General features: G+C 48.9%; 1 protein-coding gene across 3 annotated transcripts in view; it reads right to left on the bottom strand.

The window, feature by feature from the left end:
* Positions 1-2,340: 2,340 nt before the first annotated feature.
* The window catches only part of LOC119451021 (RING finger protein 141-like), a 155,080-nt gene continuing 134,704 nt past the window's right edge, over positions 2,341-22,716 (bottom strand). For all 3 annotated transcript variants that reach the window (XM_037714456.2, XM_049666778.1, XM_049666777.1), the window contains one exon: positions 2,341-2,572. In XM_037714456.2, coding sequence (XP_037570384.1) covers positions 2,410-2,572 — 163 coding nt within the window. In that variant the 3' untranslated portion in view covers positions 2,341-2,409. The remainder of the gene's footprint in view (positions 2,573-22,716) is intronic.

Raw genomic sequence — 22,716 nt, 5'->3', positions numbered from 1 at the left:
GAATAGAGCGAGCTGTGTCTCGCAGGAATGGCCTTTACGGAAACCGTGTTGGTTAGGATGAAAAAAGTTGATGGACGATAGAAATTTCGCTACACTAGAGAAAATGACATGTTCTATTAATTTGGAGCAGACGCTTGTGATTTAAATAGGGCGATAGTTCTTGGGACAAGACTTAGTACCTTTTTTAAAAACTGGGATTACCTTGCCAATGCGCCAGTCAACCGGTATAGTACCCGTGTTAAGAGATTGCTGAAAAATTTTGGAGAGAATGATGCTGGAATGATGCTTAGTGTTCTTTAGTACTTTAGCGTTGATTCCATCAATTCCGGTTGACGATGAATTTTTTAGTGAATCAATTATTTTAACAATGCCAGGCGGGTCAAACGTAATGCTACTCATGTGGGCATCAGTGTATGGTAAGATGTCGGGCATATTGTCAGTTGATTCATTAGTAAAAACCGAAGAGAATGTCATGTTTAGGACATTAGCGACTTCGATGTCTGGTATAATACTGCCCATGTCATCACAAAGTGAAATGATGCTCTCCTGATGAGGGTTCATGGTTCGCCAGAAGCGTTTTGGATTGTTGTGTAACATCGAGGGTAGTGTAATGGAAAAGAAATTGCGTTTGGTTATGGTTGAAAGCGAGTTGTAATGCTTCGCTGCAGCGTGATACTTTTGCCATGCTGATGAGGATCTCAAGGATGAACCCAAGGCCTTAGCTGAGCGCAATAGACATTTTTTCTTATTGTTTAATCTTTTCAAAGTGTTATTGAACCATGGGGAGTTTGCGCGCTCAGTTACTTTTATAGTGGGAATGTGTAGTTTTATCAGACGCAGCATTTCAGATTTGAATAGTTGCCAATTTGACTCGACGGTCCGTGAATGAAAAACAGATGTAAAGCGATCGCAGAACTTTGATAGTTCATTACTTATACTCAAGTAGTCGCCTTTATTGTAAAGGGTGAGTGCCTTTTTAGCTCTTTTACTTGTGAGTAGATTACAAGGGAACGTACTATGGATGATTACGTGATCGCTAAAGCCAGGCAAGTATGTGATATCGGAGAAGTTATCGGGATGTGTGGTTAATATAAGGTCGAGAGTGTTGGCAGAGTGGGTAGTCGTGCGCGTTGGTTTACTGACTATTTGGGATAAGCCAAAGTTAAGGCATGCGCTCGCGAACTCGCTAGCCAAGTTGTTTCTTGATAACGTAGTTGCTATATCAGACCAGTCTATGGAAGGAAAATTAAAATCACCGAAAAGCAGAATGGGCGAACTTGGGTAGGTAGTGAAAATGGCGCACATAGCGTCATGGAACTGTGATATGAACGACGAGTCAGCGCTGGGTGGACGATAGCAGATACCAATTACTACGTGTGGGAAGGTAGCTCTACAGCATACCCAGAACATCTCCAAGGGAGACGTTAATTCAATGGGAGAGCAAAGTAATTGCTGATGGGCTGCGATGAGAACACCACCACCACGTTGGTTGCCCTCTCTGTCTTTACGAAAGATCGTATAATTATTGAAGGCAGGCAGAATTTCTGAATTATTGACTGACGAGTTGAGCCATGTTTCCGTTAACAGAACTACGTTGGAGCTAGATGAATGGATGAGATCACATAAGAGATCACGCTTAGGGATGACACTGCGTATGTTGGTGAATAAGATAGACAGGGGAGAGCGGTTCGGTTGGGAGCGATGGTTGAGTGACGGTTGCTTGAGAGTCGTCGGTGATTGCTAGTATGATTTTTCAACAACCTTTTCTGTAGTAGGGTCAAATATATAGGTTTTGTTACCGCATAGAAGCTATACTTCTTTGAGTACAGTAGAGAGACAGAATGAACTAGGTGGTTGCTGGCAGCATATGGTGCTGTGGTGGGTTCTCCTTTGTTCTTTTCACCAGCAATAATTCATAGCAGACAAGGTGCTCATGAGCGTATGCATATTTTGGGCATGCTGCCTTTGAAACAGATGACTGTTTCAGTGTCTGAAATAACTTCGAGGTTTGAAGTCCTCACCTATGTACTGAACAAATATTTCGTAATTTTTATATCTTTTTACTGCTGTCCATTTTTAAAGAAGCCGATGATGTAAGAAAGTTTCTTATAAATATTCCCACGTAACTCGAACCTGATGGTGAGATGTACTATTAATGAAGAAAAGGCAGGCTTCCCATGTTTTGCATATGCACTGCGACCATTCAAGCATTGGTGCATTATTGATGCCACCATAAAGGAATGTCATAAATGCCTCCCAAGTCGTGTGAATGACATTTCATAACTTGTTCCTAGCCCAGTTGGTTCACACTTGCAGTGGAGGCACAACAGCAATGCCATCTGTTGCAAATAATAACAATGTGTATTCTTGCAGAAGGCAGTTCCGTGTAAGCAACCCTCCCGACTGAGCTCATCGTGCTGACGGGCTGCCCTTCTGTTCAGGCAGCTGGGAGAGCGCCTTCTGCATTTCACTCAGCACCTCGGACGACTCTGGAGCCTCCGAGATGACCCAGGTTTCCTTGGTGCTCTCAAACTCCTCCCGGCACAGGGGACACGTTGTGTTGGACACATTCCTGCGCAAGGCACAGCATAGGATAGGATTCAATGCAATATGACAAAAAGATCACATATCTCAACAACTAGTATTGCTTCAATTTTCACGCACCTTATCCCTCTCCATTGTCTTTTCACAAATGTCACCTTTATTTTTGCTCTTGTCTTTTGACAGGGTATAAAATAACATGTTAGTAATCTATACTGAATAGAAAAGCACCACATTGCAATAAAATCTTGTTGAGCCTTTTCTTTTGGTTGTTAGCCATTCACAAGAATTTATGGGGACTGACAACTGTCGAAAATGTATTGTGAAAATGCTGTGCCGGTGGTAAGATGATTTTACACAAGAGGATAAGCTGATATCCGCAGCATATAGGAGGCGAGAGCCCTATGGGTAAGTTCTAGCGCCAGCATTTCATGGAGCACCACAACAGCTAAACGGTCATCACTGAACTTGTCTCCATGATGGAACGCGTACGAGCGACTGAACGAGGACGTAGAAAGAAACAGACACAGGGCTGTCTCTGTGTGTCTATTCCTTTCTACCTCCTTGTTTAGTCGCACTTACACATTCTATCATGGATTCTAACCAACTAGCCCGCCAACGTGTTTTAACCATGAACTTGTCGCATTGTTTGTCACAAAAGACATAACTTAGACATCCTTTTATGCCAATTGCTATTATTTTGCGTGAAGAACTGATGTTTGTCTTGTCGCTGGTAACAATGCACACGGGCAATCCCTTGAGCTTCTTTCTCGTGTACAAATCAAGCTGCCAGCGCAAGTCACAGCCTCTTCTGCCAGGACACGAGGGAAATGAGAATTTGTGCAAGTACCAAGTGCAAGTACTACCATAAAATTCCGAGCAAGCGCCCCCACCCGTGCAAGAGCCCCCCTCCTAACTTCACTGCCAACTTCAAATTTTCACGCCGTTCCGGGAAAGCGCCTCCCCCCCACCCCCCCACTCTGCACCAACACTGGCTTGCCACATCCAGTCCATGAAAATAATGGCAAATTCGGCAAATTGCACCAGTGCGCATCGCGGTGCCCCCATGAGCCATTTCATCGAATCATGGTCGCACCCGGTGCCCCTAAAGTCCCTAGATATCTTTTTCTTGGGACTTTAGGCGCCCCAGTGGGCACAAGTGCGCATTGGGGCGAACTGCGGCTGGAGGTCTGTAGTTCACGGACCGCCGGCCGACGGTGAGATCTGCCTCTCACACGGCACAGCTACGTGACCACTTGGCGACAGAGGAGTGGTTGCGGCTACGCTTTGGCGTCACCGCTGCAAATCACTCGCCACCGATATTGTCGCTAGGCCTTTTCCAGTTCATTTCGAATCTGTAACAGACGGCGCTTCAGAACAAACCGCCGACGCTCCCAAGCAGCAATGTTTTGTTACCATTGTTGCTGCTTTACCCTCTCCTCGCAATAATTTCACACGAGGAAGAAAACATGCTGATATTTGCGGTGCCACCAGTTGTGATGCGAGCATGGCCGAGCCGCGGTTCGCTGTCCGCTGTCGGTAGCCATGCACTGCAGCTGAGCTTGACTTGTATCGGAACTCTCATTAGTGCTCAACATTTCACCGTGAACATGGTTATTAATAAAGTGAACATTATGCGTCACTTTACTCTAGCGGACATAATTTTGCCTGGAATAGAAGCTGCATAACCAATGTTCATTTCGCCGGTCGCGGCGACGCGTCGGTGCAGCGTCAATGCACTCTTTCTATAGTTCTTTCGGTGGTTTTGAGAGTGATAAACACCACTAACAAATCTTTGGCTTAATAAAGTTCATGTTCAATAAAATTTTAATGCCATTCCCACTGCGCTTCTTTTTTTTTCGGAGGGAAAATTTTGTCATTGCCATCTTGAATTTTCATCTTAGGGAGGGCGCTATCGTTCCGGGATAGCGCCCTCCCTAACTTTGCCGGTAATTTCGACTTGCTTGAGGGGGGGCGCGCTTGCTCGGAATTTTACGGTAAGTACTTTGGCAGTGCCTCAAGAACACCTAAGCTGGAACCCGAACTGTTCCGTGGGTTGGGGGCTTACCGATGCTGGGGGTGTATAAGATCTGCAATCCTGTATGCGAACACCCCAGCATGCTCTAGCCTCGGCGGCCCGAACCTATTGACCGCCCTGGTTCCAGCCCCTGCTGCCTCTTGAGTGCCCTGCAGATTCTGCCCTGGCCGCTTTATTATAATCTGAAGATCTCTTTCGAGGCCTCCACTTCCTGCAATTACTTTTATTTTGGCATGCCAAATGGCCTTGCATGACCAAATGGCACAGTAAATGGAAATTCCCACCCACAGAAAGAAACGTGAAAAAAAAAGAGGCACAGTACGGTAGAAAATCAGGTTAATCGGAAAAAATTCATATTTTAAATCAGTGCTAAAAACGGTGGCAACACAAAGAAGAGGACATATGACGAGCACTTTCTAACAACTGCAGTTCATTAGAGCAAAACACTAAAAAGAAAACATGACCTGCGCGTGTGTGGCATTACGTGACATCATGGAATACACGAGCAAGAAGCTGCGACTCGCAATCTAACAGTGAGATATAGAATTATTATATCTGCGCTTGTAGATATAAATTACAAGCGCAGATATACAATTATCATGCTGCCTTTGAACATGGAAAGCTTCTACTTTGAACTTGGTGACGCACCACGCTGAAAGCAGGGAGTGTGGCCTTTCACCGGAACGGCTGGGTGCGTGATGTGCACTCTTGACACCGCATCACCCAGACATGTGCCAGCAGCAGCCTGGTCACATGACACTATTTTTTTTTAATGTGTTAGCATTCTTGGATACTGTCAGCCGTGTGTGATGACGACGACAGGCTTCAGTTGGAACAAAAGGTTATTTATTCAAGTGGAAAACTGGAACTTAGCAGCCATGTGCTTCGGCTCGGCGCGTTCCTCCCGAATCTCTCTCCGCGCCCCCTCATGTCCGCTCTCCCAAGCCAGCATTAAATGGGCTCCTTGATGCCCGGTGGCACTAGTCGTCCATATTTGACGCGGTCCGTAACGCACCTGGGCTCCTAAATAATGCGTCCTCAGATTATGCTAATCTGTCACGAAATCTTCGAGCCAACGTGGTGGCTTTCTTTGTCTGGGCCGGTCGTAGAAGCCGTTGGGGCTTGAGTAGTTTGGGTGGTGTCGTCTTGCAGTTGTGAAGTTGTGTCCCGTGTTTTCTCGTAGAAGCACTTTAACTGCGTTGCGGTACCCAACCTTGTTTCTGTGCGGTTGTTCTTCGTTCTTGAAATAGTGTACGTTTCCGTGAGAGTTATCGTATATGGTCCATCATACCAAGGATCAAACTTCCCAGCTTTTGCGGAAGTCTTGTACCATACTTGATCGCCTACTTCATACGGTGCTGGCGGGTGCTTTCGGTCGTGCTTGGCCTTCATGCTACTTAGGTAGACTGTTATGTTGTCAAACGCTTCTTGCCTGGCCTTGTCAATGTCTTCTTGGGGCTTTTGTATGTCTACTTCCAGTTGGTTGTCAATTATCCTTCGAGGTGTATAATTAAACAACAGTTCGAAAGGTGAATTCTTGAGTCCAGCATGGAACTGTGTGTTGACTTTTGGCATGGGGTAGGCTAGCTTCACTGTCTTTGCGTTTAAAAATCGGTAGTCCACACACAATCGTTTTGGTGTAGTCTCGTGATGCGGATGGTCAGCAACAATTACTGGTGAGGCATAGGCAGACCTTGATGGGCGGATGATACCTTTCTTAATCCACTCTTGTGTCTCCTGCTGTATGAACCTCCTATTGGCATCACTTGTGCTGTAGGGCTGCATCCTAACCGGTTTCTGGTCGGTGAGTTCAGTTGTGTTCAACGTGTGTGCACAGACACATGTCGTTGTTAGGGTGGGTGAAGACATTAGTGTTGTTTAGCAGAGAAGCCTTCAACATTTCTGTTTGACTCTCCGTAAAGTCAATGGGCAGGTTTATGTTGAATCAGTAGGGTGATTTCTTCTGCTGATGGTAGTGTGGGTGCTTCCCGTGCAAATGTTGCCTTTGCATCAATGACTTTACACACTTTGATGGGGTCTGTTGAGGAAAATTCTGCCTGGCTGCAGGTTTGCTTCGATATCTCAGTGCTTTCATTCTTTGTGAACATGTCTGGGCTTTGAAGTTCTGTTACAAAGTTTGACATCGATGGCTGTGGTTCCAGGACATTCTTTGTCAGTTCGTACACATCCTTTATTTTCCGTTTCGGAATATATTCGATTGTGTGGATGCAGTTGTCAAAGCGCTCAGTGTAGTCGAATGGAATGGCTTGTCGCCAGTCGAGGCCTACCATCACCTCATAGGGAAGGTTCTTGATTACCTTTGCTTCCACTGCTGAGCCTCTGTCCCAGAGGGCATGTTACGCGATGTCATTTACATTGGCTTGTAGCAGTATGATCCTGCGGCCACCAGTGTCTTGGATGGCGACACTGTTGATGCCTTGCGTTGAGCTTTTCGCTTGATGTTGTCGTGCTGCTGCTGCTGGTGCTTTTTCGTCTTCCGTACGTGTCTGGATCGGGGCAGTCTGTTGCTCTGTGTCCCTCCTTTTTGCAACAGGCACATGTGTCGGCCAGTAGACGTGTGTATTTCGGCGCTGTAGTGTTCGCAGAGTTGGTTGTATTTCTTTCAGTCGGCTTCGGAGTTTTGCTGAGTGTTGAAGGCTTTCTGTCGTCGTTCAGTCCAACATCTCGCCGGTCTAGTTGTTGCACGTAATGCAAGAACTGGCTGATAGTTCCACATCAGAGATCGTGAAAGGCTGCCAACATTGGCTTTGCACTTACTGAACGCACTCCCTGTACGAGCCAGTCGACCACGTCGTCGTCGGACAGTTTGTATGAACCACGTCTGATGCGCTGGAGGCGTGCGTACATGTAGTCCGTCATGCTTTCGTTTTCTCGCTGTGCTCTTGCGTCAACGTAAGCAACCAATTGGCAAAATAGTAGTGGCTTGTCGAATTCCATTTTCAGTGCCGTCATCCATGATGTCCAGTCATTGTACTGGTTACCTGTCATTTGGTGCCAAGCGGCTGCACGGCCCCTAAGTCATGAAATGCCTGCGTTTAGCGTCGCTGCTTCCATCCATGCGCAACGATCGCACATTGATTCCACCGCGGTTTTCCACTGCTAAAAATTGCCCGACTCGGTTCCCGAGTACGTCGGCAAAGTTCCTGTTAGGTCCGGTGTTGTCGTCATTTGCAGTGGAACAAGTGTACCACTGTCGTTCAGCGCGCTGGATGGTGTTCCCAACTGTCTTTCGAGAAGTCGTGCCATCATTTGTAGCGTTGTATTGAGCATCGTGAGCTGTCGTTTCGCTCGAGTTCAGCATAGTTCCGTTTTCGTCGTGGTTCGTCCGCGTCGCCAAGCGAGTTGTAAAAGGACTGTCTTCGAAGTTACCTTGTGGCGTCGTAAGCTGCAGGTCTTTGGTGCCGGAGCCTGCTTCGTCCGTGATCAGCGTAGAGTTTTTCACTTCGGTGTGATCGTTTTCAATGCTGGTCGTCGTCGCTGGCTGCACTCGCTGCGGCTCGGCTCGGTGGGGACAGCCTCGCCCTTCTCGCTTCGTCTTCCGTTTCCCATCCGCCTCAGGTTTGTTTTTGGAGTCCTCGTCGCCATGTCAGCTGTGTGTGATGACGATGACACGCTTCAGTTGGAACAAAAGGTTATTTATTGAAATGAAAAACTAGAACTTAGCGATGCCATGTGCTTCGGCTCGGCGCATTCCTCCCGAATCACCCTTGCGCCCCCTCGTGTCCGCTCTCACAAGCCAGAGTTAAATGGGCTCTTTGATGCCTGGTGGCGCTAGTCGTCCGTAGTTGACGCGGTCCCTACAATACTCCACTCACTTTCCGGGGGCTATCTAGCTATCTATCTATCCATGTTTGTATCTATGTAGTTTGTTTCTAACCGTTTTGCTGCCTACCTGGGCCACCGGGTAGTCTGGTAATGTGTACATCTATGCCGCTCTTCAACAACAAGCAACAAACATCTTTCCCGTCGACATGGGTCACTGTAGATGCGGGACTGGGTAGGGTGTTTGAAGAAACTTTTTGACGCCGACTTGAACCACAAGGTATATGCCACGCGGCCTGTGAATGCCTTCAATGAACCTTTTTGATGCCAACTTAGGTCACCGTGTGTGTGCCAGTAGGTGTGTGTCGCTGTTCAATAAATTATTTTGATGCCAACTTGTGTAACAAGGTTTGTGCCACTAGAAATTTGCAGTTCTACAATGACGAAAAACATCCTTTGAATTTGTCCGATGCTGAGCAGAATGAAACCAAGGTCACAAGGCTTCCTCAAGGACAGCAACCCGACACATTGGACGGATATCTGTTCGACACCACCACGTACCCCATAGAGCCAATGTATAAGGACGTCTGAAATTTTGAATGCTGAAACTCTTCGCGCTCTAATTTTCCTGACATTTTAGCACGACCGCAAACCTTAAACGGCAATAATCAAAGTCACCACTGCTGCCATTTTGATTATCTTGCAGGCCAATTCATTTGGCGCTCTCGCACGCTGATCCACTTGCAGCCATAGTCACCTCGGCAATGCCTAGCTGCTTCGACGTTCACTACCAAGCTTCGTGCTGTTTGGCACCATGTTTTTCAGTGAAAGAATTTGCTGCTGTCAGCAGCGGTGACGACTCCGCCTTTGTCATCCTCGCCGATGCCTTTGAAGTGTGGAAAGTACGGCAAAGGTCAGGAGTTGCATGATGCCGGTTCCTGAAAGTCAGCTTCGCCGCAATACTGCGGTGTTACGGAGTCAGGCATATGCAATGTATTCAGGTGAAGCATACCAAGAGTGGAAAGGGGTGACTGTCATTGGACACAGTATGCATTCTTTAAATATACACGCGTGCATCCACAATCTCCTGTCACAGTACAAGCACCGAGACGCCTCATAAGTGTACTGGCGGGCCTTCAGAGCTGTTTCGGACGTGCCTATGGCGATTTGAGCCTTTGGGGGCACTAAAGAGCACGCATTCATTTTTCTGGACTGCCCGATTTTTCTGACATTCTCGCAGCGCCTAGGGAGTCCGAAAATTTGAACGTTAACTGTAGTGTGAGTGCCCACATATGTTAGTGCCCGCATTAGCTTAACTGATCACTAGCGCCACCTCCGGTGCCTCCTTTATGCCCACACGACACCAGGTCCAAGCGAGGCCGGGCTCTTACGCTCGCTCTCTTGTTCCCGCCACCGACGCGGGCAGTTGCGTTTCAGTTGAGCTGTGAAAAAAAAAACGTGTTCTATTCAAGAAGTTGTCTCGTCTCGAGTTGCCGTGCCGCGCTGATGGCCGTAGCCTTCACGTCCAGCCCTCACATCTGGCGCAGTCAACACCCGAGCCTCTGCCAAGCCACTTGGCTACTCCAGTACGCCAACGAACCGGTAACCATAGCCCGCTAATTGGTCTGCCATTGTCTTCTTCCTCGCCGAAGCGTTCCCCGCCGTTTGCTCGCTTCATCGTACGCGCCTGCGTACGCTTGTCTGCGGAAGCGCTTATATCTAATACAAGACCACCATCATTTCTCCATTCAATCCTTCGAGCGGTAGTAAGTTTTCTCAAGTTCAAGGAATGCCAACTGTGTTTTGCCAGTCAACACCTGCTTAAGCCTACTCTGCGGAATACGATGCCTGGAACTGTATGGAAGCATCTCGATTCAGTGACGATGTCACGCATCGGCATCGACCTCATATGGGAAGAATTGTCGTGTCGCCAGTTGGACATCTCCAGTTCGAAAGAGGACCTACTTCAGCGATTGGAACCCAGCATTCGGCAGCAGTGCGAGGTAACCCCTCCAGCAGAATCCAATGTGTCCGGTTCGACCGGGGCATCAACATAGACCCTTGACGAAGCTACAGTACAGAGTCTTGCCTTGCTGTTTCAGCAGCTACCTCGCCCTGCAGCAACGGTGACTACACTACCGGATTTGTCATCTTCCATCCCGCAGTTTGACGGCTCTCACAGCCACAGTGTTAATGTATGGCTTGATGACGTGCGACGAGTGCAGCAGCTTGCTTCGTGGGACGATGCCACCACACACCTGATAGCTGCTACCAAGCTGAAAGGTACAGCACGAAACTGGCATCTCGCATTCGGGAACCAGTATGCAACCTGGGCCACGTGGAGTGTGGCCCTCAAGGAGACTTTTTGCGCAGAATTGTCCCTCATCGAGTGGCAAGAGCAGGTTACACAAGTATTCCAGACACCATCCGAAAGCTTGCACCAGTATGCCTTTGCCAAGTTGAGAGTAATTGAGCGTTGCCCCGTCAAGCTCTCCGATGCACAAAAGATAGACTATCTGCTGCATGGCTTACGCTAACAACACATCCTTGCCACCATCGCAGCAAACAGGCCGCCCACGGTAGCTGATTTTATTACCACCTGCACTAGCCTCGACAAGAGTGCACAGCATATCCAAGCTAACGTAAGCCCGTCGCCTTTTGTCGGTTCCGTTAAGGCACCGCCGCAGTCATTTCGTACCTGTAAGCCTGTAGAACGCCAGCAGACTCACCCAGAATCATCGGCTCCACTGTCCTCCCGAGGTGCAACATCAAAACCACACATTTCATAGCTGCTCACGTATCAACAAGAAGCTACGTATGCAGCTATTTCGGCACAGTACGGCGCCCCAGCCTTTCGTAGTGGCCAAGACCTAGCTCAAGCTGTCTGCTACCAATGTCATGGATTGGGACATCTCGCATCCAAATGCCCTACACATGCAAGCCGCCTACCAAAGCCACCATCGTCAGAAACTCCAACCATGCCCACACCACAGCTGCATCCTGCCTTACACGGTTCGCCCGTAACGCTTGACGGCTTGCAGCAGCACTGCCCCTTTTTTTCACGCAGCTGTCATGGGAGTCAGTGAATGCAAAGCGTTTCCCGACTCAGGATCCAAGATGACACTGATATCTCAAGCCAGTGTGCCTGCTAGCATGGTCATCCCGTGGACTGAGCCCCCTCTTGCTGTGGTCGGAAGAGGCACAGTGCTTCCTGTTGGTGCTGCGTTTTTATAAATATCCATTGGCCCAATCACAGGACTTGTTGAAGCTGCTGTTCTGGAAGATAATGTACTCCCTCTCATTCTTGGTGAGGATTGGTTCTCGTCAGCAAACGGACGTCTCATCTTCAAGCCACCAAAACCAACCCAGCTGCAGCATCCAGCCACGAACGTCACCATTATCGCTAGCCAAAAACTGGTCCCAAGAATGGCAAACGCTGTAATCCCAGCTCGGTCAAGCCTTTTTCCACAAGCTGGACCCAATTTCAATGACTGCTTGCAACGAGATCCCTTGCCTTCGCCAGAACAGCCACCATGGCAAGCCTTAGCAGCCCAGACATTGCCATCGAGTATGTCTACCACATCAGATGCCCTCCCTTCTGACACGGTGCCCATACGCATTCATCCCGATATTGCACCAGCCCAAATTGGCAGCCAGCTCACTCTCAGCCAGCGGTCAGTTATAAAAGATATATACCGGTACGCTGCAGAAGACAGGCAGTTCCTGCAAACTCAGGTCAAGAACTTGCTCCGCCAAGGTTCAATCAGTGAGCATGGCTTACTATGATCCAGCGCAGGGATTTATACACACCCCTCTAACACCCCCCCAGGAGGATCTGGACACCCCCCCAAAAATTATTCCGGACCAACCCCCCCCCCCTTCCCCCCTCTTTCAGACAGGCACTCATCCTGGAAAAAAATTACGCTGAACCCATGCACTGTGGTAATCGCTTTAAGAAATATTTACTCTTTATGGAGGTAGACACTACGTGGCCTCAATTTTGAGGCCCAGTTTTGATGTTCAGCGCGCAGACGACAGTGCTACACTGCAACCTGCAAGGAGCGGAAAATCCTTGAGGTCGCAGTAAACGCTTGCATGTGAATGAGATTCTAGATTCATGTTTGGTCTTTCTATTTTTCCATTTTTAAGTCAACGTACTCGTATGCACAATAGGTACAGTACAAGCACTACCCCTGTGCTTAGTCGTAAAATTTACAATGTGGCACATTGCTCTCGTTATCGTTAAGCTCCGAACGACTAGACTGGGTAATGAGTACAATTTACAGACGGTATCCTGGAGAGCTGGCTTGACAGCAAGCACTGCTAATGCTTGCGTGCGAGGTCGAGAGAAAAAGAATGTTCCCTGCTTTGTCATCAGCTGCAATAAAGATACTGCTTCTTCCAGTAGGAATTGCTGCCGTTGAAAGAAGCTTTTCCACCATGAACAGGCTCTTAACATCAGATAGCTGTCACATGACACCGGCCCATGTCGACATGCTGATGAAAATTTCGATTGAAGCTCCAAGTATCCCTAATATAAGGAACACAACAGACGAAGAAAAGATGAATATTTCCAGTTTATGGACCAAGCCTACATGAAAACAAAAATATTAACTTCAAGTTTTAAGATAATATGCCATCTCATTCTTAAATAAGAAAATCCTATTAAAGTATTCTTCCCTTTTCTTCTCACTGTCGCCCGATTCATTGCCAATCCCCCAAAGTGGGTTGTGCTATACATATATGCACCAAACCAAATCAAACCTATATGATGTGAACCAAGAAGCCACGTCGGGTATTGTAGAAACGCGCAGGGTGACACGGTGCAATTCTGTAGTCCCAGCTTTTTTTTTTTCCGTATTATTTTGTGAATGTGGCAGCCACGTTTGGCCTAGTAGTTTCTTTGGATATTGTATGGACTAGATTGTAGTGGACATGATGTGCATATATACTTTTTAAATGTGAATCATTTCTTAGCAATTATATACCACTTTGAGGGTATCTATCTATCCGCCTACGTCTTGGTGCTCTCATGGTCGTTTTGTTAACGTTGTATGTACCAAAATTGACATAGTATGACAAGAGTGTATTGTCGTGTTATGGGAACTCGTGACGCCTTCCAGAGAGGGCGCCACATACCAGGTTGGGACCCCCACTGCTAGGAAGGCTGGGACGGCTAAAGGGGCTTGGGGAGAAGAGACTAACATGGCGTACAATAAACGTGTTGTTCGCTAGCACTCGCCAGCTTCAGACGTCTCTCAATCTTCTTCCGACCTCTCGACAACACAACATGGTGGCAGCGGTAAACAAGAAGTCGCCTAGCACCCGGAGAGAGCCACGAAACGACCAACATGCCAGATGGAATGGAAAACGACGCTCAACAAGCAGCGGCAGCGGGCCGACAAAATGGCGCTAGCTTTTTCAACCCGTTCGCCGTCGAACTGCCAGAGAAGTTGGATTTCCGAGACCCGAATGACTGGAAACGTTGGATCGCAAGGTGGGAACGCTATCGCATTGTGTCAGGACTTCACCTTCGTGATGTTCACAGGTGAACACGTTCGTGTACGCGATGGAGAAGGAAGCCGAAGACGTATTGGCGTCACTAAGCCTAACAGACGCCGACCTCGCGGACTATGCAACAGTGAAACGCAAGTTCGAAGGACACTTCATACTGTGCACAAACGTAATTTTCGAGAGGGCCAAGTTTAATCACCGTAAGCAGGAAGCGAACGAGTCGGTCGAATCGTTTATCACGGACCTACACAACCTCGCTGATACGTGTGAATACGGTTCACTGAAAGACGACCTCATTCATGACCGGATGGTTGTAGGACTTTTGGACCTCGGTCTAAGTGAAAAGCTGCAACTAGACTCGAAACTCATACTTCAGTCTGCAGTGAAAATTGCACGGAACCCCGAATTCGTCAAAAAGCAACAAAACGAGCTACGCGACGCAACGGAACGCGATGCTTTGGTCGACGAGCTGCGACGCTCAAAAGAACGCCGCAACCATGGAGGCGCGCAGCGGAAACCAGCCAAACCTCCAGCGGTGCACTTCACTGGACGAAATTTGTGCAAGTGGTGCGGCAGTACACAGCAGCATTTCAAGAAGCAGTGTCCAGCCTTCGGAAAGCTCTGCAACAACTGCGGGAAAACTGGTCACTATGCAACAGTATGCTTGTCGGGACGCCAGCAACCTATAGGGCAAAGGGCGTTCGGATCCAGCACAAAGAAATCAAGGACAGCAAACACGGAGGAAGTGTTTCTTGGTGAGGTCAGCGAGACAGACACCCTGGAACCTTGGTTCATCATTGCACTCGTGAACAGTCATCCTGTTCGCTTCAAAGTCGACACAGGAGCAGACGTGAGCGTAATCCCTGCTTCGCAGTATGACAGCAGCCGCATGCAGACTCTGAAAACTCCTGACAAAAGACTTTTCGGACCGGGCAGAACACCCATCACAACAAAGGGAATGTTCAGTGCAACAATCGCATGGCAAGGAAAGTCTGTTCAGCAACAGGTTTTTGTAGTGGAAGGCTTGCAAACAGCTCTATTGGGACGACCAGCCATACGTGCTCTCGACATACTGTCACACCTGGAGGCAGTTGAGGCCAACAAACAAACCGAAGCAAGAAACATGGTGTCCCCCGAGGCAAGACCAGAGTTCTCCCAACTCTTCACAGGACTTGGTAAAATGAAAACTGTCTACAAGGTGACACTCAAAGCAAATGCTACGCCTTATGCGGTGACAACGCCTCGACGAGTGGCTGTTCCACTCCAGTCTAAAGTCGAACAAGAACTACAGAGAATGAAGGATCTTGGAGTGATCCAGCAGGTTTACTATGCAACACCATGGTGTGCACCTATGGTCATTGCGTCGAAACAGAATGGAGAGATCAGAATCTGCATTGACTACACTGAATTGAACCACCAGCTGATCCGGGAAAGGATCATCATGCCTACAGTTGAAGAAAACTTGGCGAAGCTGGCCAATGCAAAAGTTTTCAGCAAGCTTGATGAAAATTCTGGCTACTGGCAGACACCCCTCGCATCAGAGTCCCAGGACTTGACCACATTTATCACGCCGTTTGGGAGATTTCAGTTCCTGCGATTACCTTTTGGCATTGCGACAACGCCAGAGTTCTTTCAGCGAGAAATGCTTCGCATTCTTGAAGGACTCCCTGCAATAGCATGCCACCAGGACAACGTCGTCGTTTGTGGGAAGAACCAGGCGGAGCACAATGCAAACCTCACAGCAGTGCTTCAGAGGCTCAAGGACGCAGGAATGACTCTAAATCCACGCAAGTGTGAATTCAGCAAAAGAATAGTCAAGTTTCTCGGGCACATCTTGAATGAAGCGGGTATCGCTGCTGACCAGGAGAAAACTGAAGCCATCAGAAAGATGCCACCGCCAGAAAACACCACCGAGCTCAGGTCGTTCCTGGGCTTGGTCAACCAGCTGGCAAAATTTCTCCTGGGACTGGCCGAGAAGACAAAACCTTTGCGAGACCTGCTGCTAGATGAAGGAGTTTGGGTTTGGCACCAGACTCAACAAGAAGCCTTCGATCGGGTCAAGGATGACCTAACGACAACACCAGTGTTGTGCTACTACGATCCACAAAGGCCTCTGACGATATCAGCTGATGCCTCCTCCTATGGCTTGGGAGCTGTTCTGCTCCAAACAAATGACGGCAAGCGGCAGCCAGTGGCATACGCTTCCAGGGCAATGACACCAACAGAACAAAAGTATGCTCAGGTGGAGAAGGAGGCACTTGCCATAACATGGGCGTGTGAACGTTTCAGAATGTATGTGCTCGGTCTGCAGTTCAGTATAGAGACTGATCACAAACCCTTGGTGCCTTTGTTCTCAACAAAACGCATTGACGAAATGAAACCACGACTGCAGCGCTTTCGCATGTGTGTGCTTGAGTATGACTTCATGATTTCACACATACCAGGAAAGGACATGCACACAGCTGATGTCTTGTCGCGCAAACCACTGCAGTGCTCCGGCAAACACCTTGCATCCGTCATAGAAGAGTATGAACTTCTGACCACTGAGCAGCTGCCAGCATCAACTGAGATGCTGAACAGGACCAAGATCGAGCTGCAAAAGGATGCAACGACATCACTGGTCATGCACTACTGCACTACCAAATGGCCAAAAACAGAAATGCTGGCACCTGAGGTGCGCAAGTATGCAAGTGTGGCTGATGAACTGTCGGTCGTACAGGGACTCGTACTTCGGGGCACAAGGATAGTCTTTCCCCCTTCATTACGCAAAGAAGTTCTGCAGCGACTACACACAGGACACCAAGGTGTTGTGAGATGCCGAGCAAGAGCACGGGAGTCTTCGTGGTGGCCAGCAATCAGCCAGGACGTTGAAACATACGTGAGGAGATGCCCAACCTGCACAAAGCACCGTCCTGTGGCAAATGAAGACTTGCTTCAGACACCGCTCCCAGAACGCCTGTGGCAAGTGGTAGGCACAGACTTGTTCCACCACGAAGGGAGGAACTACATAGTAGCTGTTGACTACTACTCAAGGTTTTTTGAACTGGAAGAGCTTTGTGGAACACAAACCAAACATGTGGTGCAGTTCCTTAGTAATTTGTTCGCTCGCTATGGCATTCCGGACATTTTGAGGTCCGACAATGGCCCGTAGTACAGCTCACTCGTGTTCCTGCAATTTATGAGCAGTTGGGGTGTAAGACATGTGGCCTCCAGCCCACATTACGCGCAAAGCAATGGCGAAGCTGAGAGAGCAGTCCAGACTGCCAAGAACATCATCCGTAAATCCACGAATGTTGCGGAAGGTCTTGCCCACAGAGCTACACCTGCACCCGAGGGTTACTCGCCAGCTGAGCTTCTCATGGGCCGCAAGCTCAAAACAAACATCCCTACTCTGCCTGAAACACTTGAGCCCAAGTGGGAATACCAGAAGCAGTTCCGGCAAAACAATGCGGTCATTCGGGAGCGAGAAGCCAAACTCTACAACAGGAGGCGTAAAACAAGAGACAGGCCACCGCTAAAGCCAGGTACAGTTGTTCAGATCAGAGAAGGGAGCCAACAACAAGGAACCATCATTGGAGAGTCGAACGCACCGAGATCTTATGTTGTGCAAACGGCCAAAGGAAGCGTTCATCGCACAAAAGCACATCTGCAAGAGGTTCCAGAAGTTGCACCACCGAACCAAGCAGGAACGGGCTGTTCTGAAGAAGCCAACTACACCACCCGCAGTGGCCGAGCCATTAGACCACCGCAACACCTGAAACCTATGAGCAAGCTGAGGGCTTGTCTTCTCAAAAGGGGAAGGCGTCGTGTTATGGGAACTCGTGACGCCTTCCAGAGAGGGCGCCACATACCAGGTTGGGACCCCCACCGCTAGGAAGGCTGGGACGGCTACAAGGGGCTTGGGGAGAAGAGACTAACATGGCGTACAATAAACATGTTGTTCGTTAGCACTCGCCAGCTTCAGACGTCTCTCAATCTTCTTCCGACCCCTCGACAACACGATATGTATGACGAACTTCAATGATAGGTCATGACATGCGTGTCATGTAGGTCATGAAACAAGCCGCCTACGTCTTGGCGCTCTCATGGTCGTTTCGTTAACTTGGTACACTCCCCACAGTAGCGCGCCCAGGATTTCTGCCAGGGGGGGGCTGAATTTTTGTGGTGGGGGTGGGGAAGCAAGCACTTTACATAATATGCAATTTCCTTGCTTTAGCCAGAGGAATCCAACAGCAAATAAAATGCCTAATAATTATAATAATAATGACACCAAGGATGCTGATGATGTTTATTTCTTCAGCGTTTTATTCAAAGTAATTTAAGAGTGAATGAATAAATACAAGACAGTGATAGAGTGTTTTTGTTAATCAGGAAAATTCGACCTCAAGCCGCCTCCTAAACAATGTAAACAGAGAACTGAAGGTGCACGTTACACTTGGGGAGGGGGGGGGATTAACTTGGCCTCAGGGGGGGGGGGGCTTACAACACCCGCCGAACCCCTCCCCTTCGGTGCGCCACTGACGGTCCCCGCACACTGCTTTGCATAACATTGATTCCCACAGGGTGTGGGATCTGCCGGCTTTATATATATATATATATATATATATTTTTTTTAATTGTATTGTTTAAGGTATATGGCTTCGCCGTGCCTATTGTGCTTGGTACTTTTTTTTTCTCGTGCAAAGTGATATTGTGCTTAGTTTTGAAAACGTCTGCACGTTGTTCTTCCAATAAGACTTGTAGATTAAGTGCTTGCTTCACTTTGTTCTGCATAGAAAAAAGGAATAAACTTGGTGCATTCAAATGAAAACTGTCCCTTATATGTTCTTGCAATTTTCAAATGTGGTATCACCCACTTCCCCTTACCCCAGTGAGGAGTAGCAGGCTAGAGACACGCTCTCCAGGCCGACCTCTCCTCCCTTCTCTTCATTAAAATCTACTCTCTCTCTCTCTCTTCAAATGTGGTGACAGAATGCCATGGGTGTTTAAATATAGTACTTAATTTATATTCCCGAAAAACTAGGCACACATTTCGGCCTTCTATACAGCGCTCGTTCGTGCCTGCCTGTCTCCGCCTTCGTTGCAGTATTGTTTGCACAACAACATCAGCTCTACATGCACAAACAAGGATGAACTCCCTTGTAAGATGTGGTTTAATATTGTTACGGGGAGAAAATATATGTATTTACAATATATATACAGTTAGAGGGTTGTAGCTCTGTGGCCAGGGTGACACCATCTACCGAGCTCCGAGACACTTCAGCCTCTTCTTCCCCCAACCAACGTCATTTTGTCCACAGCGGTACAAACTCGTACGTGACATTAACCCCCCGGCGGCAGAAGCATCGTCTCGATGCTTCTTAGCGTGTCGAATCAGCGTGCGAGTTAGAGGGCTTTAGTCGCGAAACGTGCACAATATCAGTTCCTGGGGTGGTAGAAGACTTCGAATTCACAGGTGAGATCTCATATGTGAGGCTGGTGACTTGGCGAAGAACTCGGTATGGCCCGACGTATCGTGGCAGCAGTTTTTCGCAAAGGCCGACGCGACGGGAGGGTAACCAAAGCAGGACAAGGGACCCAGGGCTCAAATGAGCGTCCCGACGACGACTGTCATAACGGTGCTTCTGGATAGTCTGAGATGCCAGAAGACGGTCACGGGCAATACGACGTGCTGCGGCCGCGCGAACAATGGCGTCGTGAGCATAGAACGTGGTAGTGGTGGCATCAGAAGGGAGCAGTGAGTCAAGAGGCAGGAGAGGGTGACGGCCATATAGTAGATAGAACGGCGAATAACCAGTAATATCGTGACGCGACGAATTGTATGCAAACGTCATGAAAGGTAAGGTGCAGTCCCAATCCCGGTGATCATCACACACGTACATGCAGAGCATGTCCGTAAGTGTACGGTTGAGACGCTCGGTAAGTCCGTTTGTCTGTGGGTGGTAAGCCATCGTGAACTTGTGGGACGTTGAGCAAGAGCGAAGAAGGTCGTCGACAACCTTAGAAAGAAAACAGGGGCCTCTATCGGTGAGTAGCTAACGTGGGGCACCATGATGTAGGATCACTTCATGGAGGAGAAAATCAGCCACATCAGTTGCGCAGCTTGTAGGGAGGGCCCGCGTTATGGCATAACGCGTGGTATAGACCGTCGCAACAGCCACGCACTTGTTGCCCGAGGATGAGGTAGGAAATGGGCCAAGGAGGGCCAGGCCGACGTGGAAAAATGGCTCACTAGGGATATCTATAGGCTGAAGGTGGCCAGCGGGAGACAACGGAGGCTTCTTGCGACGTTGGCAAAGTTCGCAGGCAGTGACGTAGCTTCGAACAGAGCGATATAGCCCAGGCCAGAAAAATCGTCTGCGCACACGGTCGTATGTACGAGAGACACCCAAATGACCAGCGGTAGGCGCATCGTGTAACTGCGAGAGAATTGTCGAGCGCAGACGCTGGGGAACGATGAGGAGCAGTTCAGCACCATGTGGATTCATACTGCGTCGATATAACGTCCCGTCCTGGAGAACAAACATACGGAGAGAAGCGTCCTGTTGCTCCGAGGTAATGCATTCGATGATGGATTGCGAATATGGGTCACGACGCTGCTCGTCGGTGATGCGTGAGAAGTCAGAGATCGACAAAACGCAGGTGTATGTATCGGTATCGGTGCCATCGGGTGGGTCGAGAGGGTAGCGGGAGAGGCAGTCGGCGTCCTTATGTAACCGCCCAGATTTGTAGGACACGGAAAACGTGTACTCTTGCAGGCGTAAAGCCCAGCGGCCAAGACGGCCTGTCGGGTCTCTGAGTGAGGATAGCCAACATAAGGCATGATGATCTGTCACGACGGTGAAATGTCGACCGAACAGGTAAGACCGGAACTTAGCAATGGACCAAACAAGGGCCAAGCATTCACGTTCTGTTATCGAGTAGTTTTGCTCTGGTGCAGAAAGAAGACTGCTAGCATATGCGATCACGCGATTGGTGTCCCGCTGTCGTTGGGACAAGATAGCGCCAATGCCATGGCCGCTTGCATCAGTGCGAACTTCTGTGTAGGCATGCGGATCAAAATGACCCAACATGGGTGGATTGGTAAGGCGACTGATAAGCGTTGAAAATGCTTCAGCCTGGTCGGGTCCCCAACGAAAAGTGGTGTCTTTTTACAGAAGGTCTGTGAGAGGACGAGCAATTTCGGCTAAGTTCTGGATAAATCGCCGAAAATAGGAACACAGCCCTAGAAAACTGCGGACATCTGTAGGAGAACGCGGAAGGGGAAACTCCCCAACGGCATGAACTTTGTCAGGATCAGGCTGGACGCCAGAAGCGTCAACCAAGTGACCAAGTACTCGTATTTGGCGGCGGCCGAAATGGCATTTTGCAGAATTGAGTTGTAGGCCGGCACGTCGAAAAACATCAAGGATAGCTGAGAGTCGGTGAAGGTGGCTCTCGAACGTCGGTGAAAAAACTATGACGTCATCAAGGTAGCAGAGGCATGTGGTCCATTTGAATCCGCGCAGAAGAGAGTCCATCATGCGCTCGAAGGTAGCAGGGGCATTACACAGTCTGAAAGGCATCACTTTAAATTGGTAGAGACCATCTGGGGTGACGAAGGCAGTCTTTTCGCGATCTCGTTCATCCACTGCGATTTACCAGTAGCCGGAGCGCAAATCAATCGATGAAAAATAACTGGCACCGTGTAAGCAGTCCAGCGCGTCATCAATACGCGGAAGCGGATACACGTCCTTTTTCGTAATCTTATTCAGGTGACGGTAATCGATACAAAATCTCCAGGTATTGTCCTTCTTTTTAACCAAAACGACAGGTGACGCCCACGGACTGCAGGAAGGCGCGATAATATCTTTGGAGAGCATTTTGTTCACCTACGTTTGGATCACCTGGCGTTCAGCCGCTGACACACGGTAGGGCCTCCGGTGTATAGGAGGAGCGTCACCAGTGAGGATGGGATGGGTGACGACACGGGTGCGACCTAGCAGGCGACTTCCAAAATCAAAGATGTCTTCACAGGACATCAGAATACGGTGAAGGGCGTCGGCGTAAGCAGGCCGTAGGTCAGTAGCTATCATGGGCGTAAACTTGTCGTTGCTTGAAGTAGGACGGTCGGAAGCTGCAGCAGTGTCGAATCGTGGTTTGGGCGTAAGAGCAGCTACTCCACACTCTTCCAAAGGGGACAGCAAAGCGAGAGATACACCCTCAGGAAGCACTTGCAGACACGAACCAAAGTTCAGAAGGGGAAGCCACGCTCAATTGTTAACAAGAGTGACAATTGAGCTTGGTAGTGCTATTTGGCGTGCCAAGAGAACGTCGCAAAGTGGGGACACCACGTAAGGACCATCTCAAAGTGGAGGAGAAGGCGACATGAGGACGTAGGTCACAGCATCAGGTTGCAGGCGAACAAATTCAGCAGAACGAAGTCGGGACTTGTGGTCTTCGGTCGGGTCGGCAAAGTAATGGGGCAGTTCAAGGCGAAGGGTGCCGGTTGCAGAGTCAATAAGTGCTGAATGAGCAATCAGGAAGTCGATTCCAAGAATCACTTCGTGGGAACACTCGGCCAGTACAGTGAACAGGACTAACACTGGACGACCGGCAATGGTAACACGGGCGGCGCACATTCCCATCACGGCTGTTGTACTGCCATTAGCCACTCGGACGGCAGGCGACTCGGCAGGTGTCAGGACTTTACGGAGACGGCTACGAAGATCTGATCGCATAACTGACACCTGAGCGCCAGTATAGATGAGGGCTTGAATGGGTACATCATCAACAAAAATTTCAACAAGGTTCGGTCGAGCAGAAGGGGTCAGCAGAGGTTTTGCAGTCCGAGTCGTCAA

Source organism: Dermacentor silvarum, chromosome 4, assembly GCF_013339745.2.
Source record: "Dermacentor silvarum isolate Dsil-2018 chromosome 4, BIME_Dsil_1.4, whole genome shotgun sequence".
Taxonomy (NCBI): Eukaryota; Metazoa; Arthropoda; class Arachnida; order Ixodida; family Ixodidae; genus Dermacentor; species Dermacentor silvarum.
Note: the sequence above shows the minus strand (reverse complement) of the source record. Positions and strands in the feature narration are given on the sequence as shown.